The sequence below is a fragment of the Delphinus delphis genome, chromosome 19 (genome assembly GCF_949987515.2).
Source record: "Delphinus delphis chromosome 19, mDelDel1.2, whole genome shotgun sequence".
In the NCBI taxonomy this organism is placed as follows: domain Eukaryota; kingdom Metazoa; phylum Chordata; class Mammalia; order Artiodactyla; family Delphinidae; genus Delphinus; species Delphinus delphis.
Window position 1 is genome coordinate 30,849,736 of NC_082701.1, and position 11,716 is coordinate 30,861,451.

General features: G+C 51.3%; 1 protein-coding gene across 1 annotated transcript; it reads right to left on the minus strand.

Moving 5' to 3' along the window:
• Positions 1-3,408: 3,408 nt before the first annotated feature.
• On the minus strand, positions 3,409-10,730 carry DYNLL2 (dynein light chain LC8-type 2). Its single transcript, XM_059997797.2, has 3 exons — positions 10,419-10,730; positions 7,509-7,647; positions 3,409-5,425 (listed from the first exon to the last, which is right to left on the minus strand). Exons 2-3 carry the CDS (start codon positions 7,638-7,640, stop codon positions 5,288-5,290), a joined length of 270 nt encoding a protein of 89 aa, XP_059853780.1. The 5' UTR covers positions 7,641-7,647; positions 10,419-10,730; the 3' UTR covers positions 3,409-5,287.
• Positions 10,731-11,716: the final 986 nt, after the last annotated feature.

The following is an 11,716-nucleotide window of genomic DNA, read 5'->3' on the forward strand; positions in this document are numbered from 1 at the left end:
AGAGAAGGAAGAATGAGGAGTGACTGCAAATGGGTGCAAGGTTTCTTTGAGGAGTGATGACAATGTTCTGGAATTAGATAGTGGTGATGGTTGCACAACTCTTTGAATATACTAAAAACCACTGAATTGTACACCATCACCAAGTACACGGCATTTCAGAGTTCAGTAGGGGGCTTAGCACCAAGTGATAAGTTAGTCCCCTCTACCACCTCAGGATCAGACCAGCCAGGGAGTTAGGAGACCAAGTTCTACATCCCAATTAACCCAAACATCCATGAGATCTTAGGTAAGTTTGTTTCCCTGTCTGGTTCTCAACTTCCTTCTCTATAATATGATACAATTGGACAATGCAGGAGAAGGCCAGTACGAGACACGAGGGGAGATTCAGGGGGCCCTGACTTCCCAGAATCCTTTATTCTTTCCCCAAGATTTATCATCACTGACCCTAATAACCAGCATCTTCATCACCATCATGATGTTCCAATTTGAAAGCACTTTCACATACATGATGTCATTTGATCCTCATAACCACTCTTTTGGGTAGATAGGTATTATCCCCATATTACAGATGAAGAAATTAAACCTCAGAATCAAATGACTTACCCAAGTTCATAAAGTGGTTAAGTGTAGGAGCTGGGACTCAACCCCAGGTCTGTCCACAACACCACACTGTTTTTGCATGTTTGGCCTCTCTCTAAAGCCAAGACAGCAATGTCCAGCAGCCTCACTATAACACATCTTTGTTTGGACAAAGCAAGGGAGGAGAGGCACAAGGACTTGGGTCCTCCTTGACCTTTTCTTATGAACCCTTCTATACTGGTACAGCAGCAGTCTGTGCATAGGAGTATGCATGTACACTGGTGTGGACACCAAGCTCATGGTGTCACAAAGATATACATACCGGTACACATGACCTCAACAGATGAGAGGTCACTCCTTGTTACCAGAGTGGTGGGGAAGCTATGCCTTTAGTTCAGGGGAGTCCTGAGCCAGAACTCTGGGAGTCTGCTCTCTCCTAAATCCAGAAGACTCATTACCCCTTTCATGAAGCTTCAAGAAGGAAGGGGCACTTCCTCAATGCTTGGTAGACAAGAGTAGTGAGAAGAGAAGGCCTGGAAATTATCCTCATTGCCTTTGCTGAAGCAAGCCCAGGAAGGGGAACATCAGTGAACAGGGCATTCACTCCCAAGCTCAGAGAGCTGGGCCTAAATCTCAAGGAGTATCAGTGAGAACACTGCTGTCAAACCCAGGTCAGCCCTTGTAAGTCACAGTGCCTGGGCACTAGTAACGCTACCAGCTACGTGTGCTTTGGCAAGTCACCCACCCTCTCTGATTCAGTTTGCTTATCCAAAGATATGGCTAATGACTGCCTGGGGTCTAGCTCAGAGGGGTGCTTGGAGGTTTCAGGGACATAAACGGAAATGCTTTAAAAACAAAATGTACTTTAAGAACGCACTCTTTCATTCTCCCACAGCTGATAAGGAAGAAGGGCTGAGGCATGAACACACTTGGGGAATGACCCATTGATGCCTTTCCAGGGCTTGGCCAGCAAGGGGGAGTCAAGCCAAAAGCAAAAGTGTCTTCAGGAAAAGCCGGTTGCCCATGCTTGTTTGCACTCTTTTTTGCATTTGGCCAATCAACATTTATCAAGCATCCCCTACAGCACAGATGCTGTTCTGGGGGCTTGAAGATAAAGCAGTGAAGAAAAGAGAAAATGGCTCTGCTCTCAAGCTTATGTTCTACTTGTGAAAGATCAATAAGTAAACGAATGTCAAGCATTGGCAGGTGCTATGCTGAATTAAATTGGGTAAGGTTAACAGTGATGGGGGAGTGGTACTATTTTCTGTAGGATGTAAGCAGGCCCCTCTGATAAGAGGATGTTTGAGGAAAGACCTGAAGGAAGTAAGGGGATAGTTTAGGAGGCAGCCACACCTTCTGTCTAGGCTAGAGGACACGAGTTCTGGGGAGAGACAGACACGTTGTCCACAGCAACAGAGAATTTCCTACCATGCTGGCTTGGTTTGCCCCTCTTAGATTCATTCTCCTGCTACGTTCCTTGGGGGGAGGGGGGGTTGACCCCTACAGACTGTATCCCTGGGTCAGCCTTGTCCTCTGCCTGACTTTTGTTAGGTTCGGCCAAAAGGAGGTCCCCAGAAAACTGGAGAACAGGATGAAAGAGAGGTGGGATACTGAAGCTCCTGCTTCCTCTGCCTGGCCACAGTTCCGACAGTGGCTGCATTCCTCTGCCACAGTTCCCATCTGCCTTCCACAGCCCCTTCTGTAGTCGATCCTCCAGTGTTGCCCCTCCTGGGCCCCATGGGGTGGGGGCTCATCAGGAAGCCTTGCAGGATTAACCTTCTAGATGAGCACCATGTACCTACCTGTGCAGGAGTGTGCTGTCCATAGATGCTACCTGGACTGCCTCTCCCATCAGGACAGGATGAGTTTTGACCCTAGAGGCACCTATCGCAGATAAAATGTGGACCATGGCCTCCTCTCCTCCTCCAAAGCTCCAGCTCTGTCAAATCGTTCATACCAGCAAAGGTGGGAACAGAAGTTGAGGTTCTAAAGCCCCTCGTCTTACTCCCTTGGGAACTCGCTGCCCTGGAGGTTTTTCTCCCCAGGATCCAGCCCACCAACTTTCAACTTTGTGGAAGAAACGGATCCACCTACCTCCAACACCAATAGCTCATTGCCCAGTTTATTTCCTTGATAGTATTTATCACTACTGGCTTTTTAATGTGTACGTCTGCTCTGTGCACTACAATGTACATGCCATGAAAGAAGAGAACTTCCCTGTCCTGTTCTCCTATGTGAACAGCATCCTTGGCCTAAGTATAAAACTCAGAAACATTTTTCAGTGAATAACTGACAACAGAAATGAGTATAAAGCCATCTCTGCTCCCAAACACCCTCCACAAGAATTGTAGCCATAAGCCCAGACACCAGTGGCTTAGGGTCACAGGGGTGGGCAGATACTCTCAGAAGCGTCTCGGTACTGCTGACTTCTCCAGGTGTGTGTGGGCAGGAGCCCCAAGTGGGACAACCAGGATAACCCAAGAGTCAGAGACCACTCAGGTTCCACCTTTCTGAAGATCCTCAGCTTCTCCGTTCCTGAGTGGCTAGAGCTAACAGAAACAGTCTCCAGGTCTCAGCATCGACTATATGGAAGACTCAAAATGAGGCTCACCAGACCACCTCCACCAACGACCCAAGAACTCCTGTGGGTGAGCACCGCTGGTTATTTTCCTCCACTTAAGGGGCCCAAGCCTAGGTCCTCTGAGACCTGATTCAGCATCTCTTTGGACCCCGTTCTACTCCACCCTAGATGCCCACCCCTCCCACGTGTGGTACCACCGCCACCAGGCCATCCCCTTTACCCCCAAAGAAACCCAAGCAGCTCAGAAGTGCATCAATCGACCTTTAATGTCCAAAAGAGGCAGAGGCGTGGATGCAGAGCACAGGAGATGCTCCAGAAACGAGGGAGAGATGGACACACACCAGACATTTCCAACTGGCCGCACAAGTCTGGGAGGGCAGGGGGAGACAGATCTGGACACTCATAAAAAAATAAACCTCAACTCAAGCACTCAGTCTTGCGCCCACCAAAGGGTTTTACAGGGAACTCACTCACCATCCCGGTCCCCACCCTCCCTTGTCAGCATCAAAGAAAGCTCAGCACACACTAAAGGCTTGAGAAGGGGGCATTCTCCTGCCTCCCCACCAACCTCGAGGATGGAATCGGAAAAAAAAAAAGAGAATGAGCTGGATCCCAAACCCCCTCCACAGCATCAACCCTACACGTGAGAGTTTTTAATGCGATTTACAAGAATCAACAGCTCAATCAGTAATGACTCCCCCCACCCCATTCCCCACCCCATCACTGTTTGATCCACAGACAAGATTTCCCGAGCACTCCCCTTGGAATCTCCTCCCACTAGCAGTCCTGCTCCATCCCCTAATTCCTGGCTTCACCACTGCAAGACTGACCTCCAAAGTTCCCCCAAAGCCCCTCAACAGCCTTTATCACACTTCCACCCCTGCCTCCCACAAGAGGCTGCCACCACTCACAAAGTCCCTTTCCCTCTCCACTGAGACCCAGCTCATCCCGGACTGTCCTCCTAAAGCCTTCCCGGGAGCAGACAGCCATAGGGCAAGCAGCGTCTAGGCCAGATGGCTGAGGGCGGGTAGGGTGATACCCATCTTCACCCCCAAAACAGAGGCCCCCAGAGGTTTTTAACATAAAGGCCCACTTGTCTACCGATACACCTTAGAGATTCCACAGTCCTGCCCCTCCCTCCCCTCTACCCTAAACCAAGATATACACACATTCACACACATATACAGAGGAAAAACAAGGGACACATTAATTTGGTTTGATTGCTAAGACCTAGCTAAGAACTAGTCACCAGAAATTCCCTTGCCAGCCAACTACCAGGGGCTGCTCTAAGAGAACTCTGGAGGAATGAGAAAACAGAGAGCTAAGCAGGGAGCAGACAGAAGGAGAGAAGAATGAAAAGAAAAAAAAAAATCAAGCTAATCCCACCCTCAACATCCTCCTAGCATGAGCTCTGGCAGGAAGAATGAAAGAATAAAAGACACAGCCCTCACTTAGAAACTCTTCTGACAAAGACAGCAAGATAAGTCTGCTCCCCACTCCCACACACCACAGACAAACACGTCTCAAGGCCCCTTAAAGAATCCAGCCCCTGCCCCACCCTCTGCCCCAAGCCGTGGAATCACAGTTCAGTGGAATATTCTCCCTGGTACTAGATCAATCTCCCTACCCTCCTTCCTATCCCTCTCTCCTTGTCAATCCTAACGCTGTCCCCCCTGCAGCCTCCCTGGCCCTCCCAAAGCAGCATCCACCACCAGAAGAGGCAGCTGCACAGTTTTAGTTCCACCTCCAGAAACCTATTTCTTTTCCCCAGCCCTCCTAGTCGTACAGGCTTTGTTGAGGGCTTTTTATTTGTATAGGGAGAGAAAGAGAAAAGAGAGGGGTGGGAGAGATTTCCTAGTGCAATACAACAACAACAACAACAACAACAACAACAAAAATTTAAGTCTTGAAAAATAAACGTAAAGCAGCCTTCTTCCCCAGGCAACTAAACAGAAAGAAGTTTGGTTTTGTTTACTGCGACATACACATGAAATCGAGTATACAGTCCATGCAGTAGCACAGCCATTGGAGAGGACATCCTGATGCTGGCCCCAGTGCAAAACAGTCCCAGCAACGCCGCCTGCTTGCCATCACTGCCGCCACCACTAACACCTTCACTGCGGCCACCTAGCCTGACTTGAAGAGGAGGATTGCAACTTGACCCAAGTAAAAATAGATGAAGTGCTTTGTCTCGTGTGTAACGTAGCTGCCAAAATTTCGGCCCACAATACAATGCCAGGTAGGGTTATATTTCTTGTCAAATTCCTAAAAGAAGAATAAAAAAGAGAAAAAAGGTGATTAGGACAGCTGGAGGATGAGAAATCAGAATGAGAGTCTGATTAGTTTAGCTGTCACCCCCACCCCACCCCCAGTCCACGGCCTCGGTTCTCTGAACCTCAGGAGCTCAGGTTCTAAGGTTGGCTAGGACACTCCTTCATTAATAATGTAACACCACAAAGGCTCCATTATTTCTCTCTAGCACTTTACAGCCCGTTCATCTCTCGTTCCTCTAGTTACCCTGCTTTTCAAAAGCCCACCCCGCAATCCTTCAGCAAGGGAATCAGAAAAGCCAGTGGAATAAAGGACCACTCCAGGGTCACACAGCACTGAGTAGAAGAGGAGCAAGCCTCCCTGGCGTGCCCCTTGCCACCTCTCACATTACTAAACCAGCATTTCCAAACGCCAAAAGCCAAGACGCTAAAGCAAAACGGGGAACGAAAGTACCAGGAGTACCTGCAGGAGAACCAGGAAGCGATTCTGTGTAAGCCAACATTAAAGACACTCCAGTGTGGCAGGCACTACGTGGGCTGTAAACACCAGAGAAAGGACCTCAACCATGAGATCAAGGCAGTTCCCTCACTTCTCTCAGGGCTAGTACAAGTTCAGCACCAAAGCCAGCTAGGAAATCCTCACGACCTTATCAGACAGACCTTCCCACTCCGTGGACCCAGCAGGAAACAGATGGCTCAGTTCTAGCTGCATCCTGCCGTGGCTGTGAAAGGACAGCAGCCCTCCACCACGGGCCCAGCAATGCAGCCAACCTTGGGGCTCTGGCCCCTAGGGGCTCAACCTGCAACTTGTTTAGCGTCCTCACAGCCCCCATACCACGTAACTCCAGAAGGTATTAGGAGACGGCGGAAAGGGCATGGGTCACCACACTCAGCTTTATTCCTGACTGAAGACCCTGTGTAACATAGGAGAGCCATAGTTCCTTCCCCATTTTCCCCATCAGCAAAACGAGAAAGCGATTCTTCTGGCCCTAGGAGTCCATGGTTCTACATTCTCTCCCTGAATAGAACAGAAAAACCATCACTCAACAAGGACCCAGCACGCCTAGCAGCCTTGCCAGCTCTGCACCCCCTGGCTACACACACAGAAAGAAAAAGTCTCTCAGGACCCCAGTTTCCTCTTCTCATACCACCCACACACACAGGAAAGAGTTCTGTGAAACTCAAGGATACTCTACCGCCTGTATGGACCAGAATGCCATGGCTCTTAGGCATCCTTGGGATACCAGAATTAAGAATATCAAAGACTGGGGCTCTGCCACCAATGGACATGGATCCTGACTGGGAATCAGTGACCCTGGGTACCACCTTTCACCTCTAGCTCAGCAGCTTCCTCACTATATATATGTTAACTATGTCCATTCACCCAGGAATTCTTCAGGGACTAAACCTATTGCCCCAATAATGCTCATCTACTAAAAAATATATATGTATCTATATATATTCAAGCCCACCCTTTTCTCAAGGAGGCAGGGAGAAGGGGACGATTTAGTGCGTGAGTCCCTTTTTCTTTGGCCGCGCAGCTTGGCTTGCGGGATCTTAGTTCCCTGCCAGGGATTGAACCCGGGCCATGGCAGTGAAAGCACCGAGTCTTAACCACTGGACGGCCAGGGAACTCCCCACCTGAGTCCTTTTAAAGAAAAGGAAACGTCCTACGTAATGACAATCACTTATAGGGCTATCCCACTTTAAATGATGCAGCTCCCTGAAAATTTGTATAGGATCTTATGTTATCCAATCAAACATCCTTGGTCTTCATTTTGAATAGTTCTGAATTGGGACAGTTATATCTAGTCCTGAAGCTTCACTCCCCATTGCTTTTGCAGTCACATAACTATCTGTAAACATACACACAACCCCAGCAGAGTTCCTATTAAAAACTCTTAAGGTAAATGCTTTAATAAATAAGAATCATCCCCTAACTTATCTCCTTTGCAAGTTCGTAGGGTTCTGTTTGCATGGAATATACCTACTTTCCTATGCCCCCACTCCAGCCCTCCCTGGGGCATAACTCAGCTATCCATCCCTATCCCTGACCAACCACAGCTCTCCCAGCACACCTTCTTGATATAGGCAGCAATGTCCTTCTCTATGTTGTACTTCTCCATAGCCTGCGTGGCGCAGTCAACGGCATCTTGTTGCATGTCCTCAGACATGTCTGCGTTCTTGATCACTGCCTTCCGGTCAGACATCGTGACACTGCAGAAGAAGCAGAGAGGTGAGGCTGCAATCCCATGCTCTGGGCAGTGAACACTAACAGCTGGGTGTGGGGCTGGGAGAGGAGCACAGAAGATGAGGGCAATAGAAAACACAGATATGAGGCATTAGAAAAGGGAGCTCCTAAGATTTTAGCAGACACATGGTTGCCAAGTCTGGGAAACACAAGGTAAATAATTAAAAAAACATAATAAGCCATCAGTTGTTATCACATGTAAAATGAGGCTTTTCCAACTCTAAACTTATCTATTTCCGATATTTTGAATAGCACCAATAGCCAAGATATTACAATACACCATCTACCAGCTGTGTCCTTGGGCAAGTTGATTAAACTTTGTGCTCTCATTCATCATCTTAAAATGCGGACTTGAGCTAACCTCAGGGTAAACCTGGTGGTATAACACCTGAACATAATAGACCCTTGATTTAATGACCATTATTATATCATTGGTATCAAAGTGGAAAGATGAATTAGGCCTGACTTCTGGTCTGTGGACAAGTTACTTAGCCTTTCTGCATTCGATTACCTCTATTTTAGCAATGAGGATATCTCTCTATCCTGTTGTAAGGATTAATTAAGGTTACATGAGAACACTGCAAACAAGGACAGTCTATACAGTGGTCTCACCCATTAGCCAGATTCAGCCCACCACCTGCTTTTGTAAACAGTTTCATAGGAACACACTACAATGGCAGAGTTGAATAGTTGTAAGAAACTAGATGGCCTGTAAAGCCTAAAATATTTACTATCTGGTCCTTCACAGAAAAAGACTGCCAAGCCCTAAGCTACCAATGCCCAGTGGTGACAGAGACAACAAAAGGTAAAGAATTATTATTTTAATAGCACTCTTTCATATCCATGCTATCTAAGACATTGCATTCATCCTATAGCAACCAGAGTTGCAGAGCTCACCTTGCATGGTCCCCTCCTAGGATGACAGGAATTCCAGGAGGGCTGGCCACGGCCTGCCTAGAAGTCTATGGCATGTGAGGTGCTTTGCAGGAAAGGGGATGAGCTGCAAAATCCTATCCTCTGTCCTTGACCAAGTCCCATCACAGAGGGCAGTAACAATCCACCCCCCATCCCATGTGCTACTCCCCCAAAGCGCCACTCTGTGGCCTGCCCAGTGGATAAAAGATGTTGTCGTTGCAGCCCTGTCCGATACAAAGCTACACAGGGACCTGACTGCTCAAGGAGAGATCCCTGGTATCATTCCGGGCCACCCGGATCTGAGTCCACACTAGCCTGTGGGCTGGGTGGGCTGAAAAGGGAAGCAGAATTCATGACTACTTCTTCAGCCTGCACTAGATGCAAAGAATGCATGCGTGCCAGCTGCTAGTCAGGCAGCCCTTTACTGCATCCGGGGCACCTCTGTCTCACACTGGCAAATTAAGCAGGGCTGGTTCCACTTTTGCAAAGGCTGGCAGAGCAAAGGATTATTGCCCCAGTACCCTCTGCTCCCATACGCCCGAGAGGGAAAGTCAGAGCCTCGAGAGGAGTCTGTGAGCACCAGCTGGGGCTGAGGAAAAGGTCAGGCGAACCCTGTTCAAGGCCTGGCTGTCTATATGACCTGGGGCAAACCAACATATTTTTAGAAAACAATGGCTGAAATAAGATAAATGTGGCAACTTCAATGGGTTTGCGCAAAGGTACGACAGCAGCAGTACAGGGAAGAAAACTAGTGTCACCGGGCGGCCTATCCCAGGTTACCACTCAGAAGGGGGCACTGTTTACAAATCCAAGGGTGGGGTGGGGCCTGATTAAAGGATGAAATCAGCACCCGTTTTCCCAGCAAGCTCACCTGCCCCACTGCCTCATTCCCAAAGTCCAAAGAAACAACTTTGTCACAGTAATTAAAACCACCTTACCCTCCAGGAGAGCCTGCAGTTACATAACGTTGGTCTTGTGACTACAATGCCACGATTCTTCACCCCTGACCCCCCAGGCGTCTGAGAGGTGAGGCCTAGCCCCAGTCTCCCCTGTCCAAGGTGCCAATGAGAAAAGGAAAGGGCGGGGCCAACGTAGTCCCTCCCCCCCGGGGAAGAGGGAAAAAAAAAAGCAAGGGACCTGGGCCTCCAGATTGAAGGATGACCACAGGGCCCCAGGCCAGCTGCCTTAGTCACGAGCCAGGGGCTCCTCTGAAAAGCTAAGAGGGCACTCCAGGACAGCTCACTCTCCTCTATCCCCGGCCCTGCGACAAAAAGACCAAGCCTCCGAACGACACGACCCGCCCTCCCCGGCCCCCAACACGCACAAACGCTTGTATTTCCTCCCTTCGGACCCCAAGGGGCCGTCTCCCTCCACCACCCCATCCTCCAGTGGCTGCGATCCCGAAGGCCGGCACCTGGGCCGGGAGAAAGCCTCCTCCCCCCGCACCTCCGCCCGGCCGGCCGCCCTTCCCCGTCCGGCCTAGAGCAGCGCCGTAGTGACTGGGCGTCCTCGCTGCAGGAAGGACGCCCCAGAGGGTGGCGACGGCGGGACGAACCGCGTCACGCCCGAGCCCGCTCCGCGGCTCTCCCTCGGCCCAAACTGCAAGGGCCTCCGAGCCCGCAGAGAAATCCCGGGGCGGGGGGTGGCGGGAGGCCTCACCTCTGCAGCCGGGGGCCCCGGGGTCGGGAGGGCACAGGGTGGCGCAGCCCTGGGCAGGAGAGGCGCCGGGGGCGTCACGCCGAGGCCAGCACTGCTCCGGGCCTCGGGGCCGAACTCCGCGCGTCGGGCCGCCGCCCCGGGGCAGCCTCCACCCACCGCTTACCTTTACGGAGGCGAGTCCGCGCGGGGTCCCGGGGGAGCAGGGATGGCCTGAGGCAGAGCGCGGGCAGGGCGGTGTCCCCTCGGCTCCTCTGGCAGCAGCCGCCGCCGCCGGCGCCGCCGCGGTCTCCGGCTCCCGCAGGCCCGGGCCGAGCACAAGCGCCGCCGCCCTCCGCCCTCGAGCTTCTCCCGCCGCCCGCGCTCCGCCTTGCGCCCGCCGGCCCGCCTGCCTGCCAGCTAGCCAGCTCCGCGCTGGCACCTCGCAGCTCTGCTCCGCTCGGCCTCGAGCTTGGCGGACGCACGACCCCCCTCTGAAATAGCGCCCCGCCCCGCTCCCCCCACCGGCGCGCTCGCCGCCGTCCGCGCTCCCCATTGGCTGGGCCCGTTCGGCCCCGCACTGCGGGCTTCTCCCCGCGCCGCTCTCGCCCCACATCTTGTTTCCTCCCACAATGCCTCGGGGCGGAGGGAGGGGGTGGGGAGGGGGAGCTGGAAAAGGTTGGGGGAGGGAGACGTGGCCTTCAGAAGAGAAAAAAGAAGTATACAGACCCCACTAACCAGGGCTGGAGAGGCCAGGCCTAAAAAGGAATAAAGAGGCCGGGTTCAATGAGAGAGAAAAAGAGGGAGGGGCGTAAAGACCCTAATTCGAAGAAGAATAAAGGAAGAGAGTGGGATGGAGATTTCAGACCCTGGGAGCCCATGGGGAAGGGGTAGAGATCCTAACCTTAGAAAGAGGAAGGGGAAGGAGGTGAAGTCATCAGTTTTAGAGGAAAAGACAGGACTCCTTCCGTCCCTCCAAAACTGTGGGAAGGAGAGGAAAGCCAGCCCTATGGAGAGGTAAAGCCATAAACAGCCGCAGGTCTCCCCTCCTCTCACTTTCTGGGAAGGCCCCTTCCCCTTCCTGCTCTGCCTTTGTTCCCGAGTCTCAAGGCCACAGGACCTAAACTCCAAGCTGGGGCCCCAGATGCTGTTTATCTTCAAGAGCAATGGAGGCAAACCCTAAGCACGATTGTGAGAGGGGAGTTTTGTCTTTGATACACAGGCCCCTGGAAGAGAGATGAGAGTAAGCCATTTCCAGTCAGTCTACCCGCTTGGTTAGACAGGACTAGAGGGGGCGTGAATAGAATCCCCTAGAGGTACAAACCAAAGCATGTCTGTACAGCCAGGAGCCTTAAAATTCACCCCATCCATATTCCTCACCTTATAAAGGAGAGAAACAAGGGACAGAGCAAGGGGGAGCCCTTGCCAGACCACCACAGGTGAGGCCTGGACCTGGCTTCTAGGCTGAAAAGTGGTGCTTCTAGG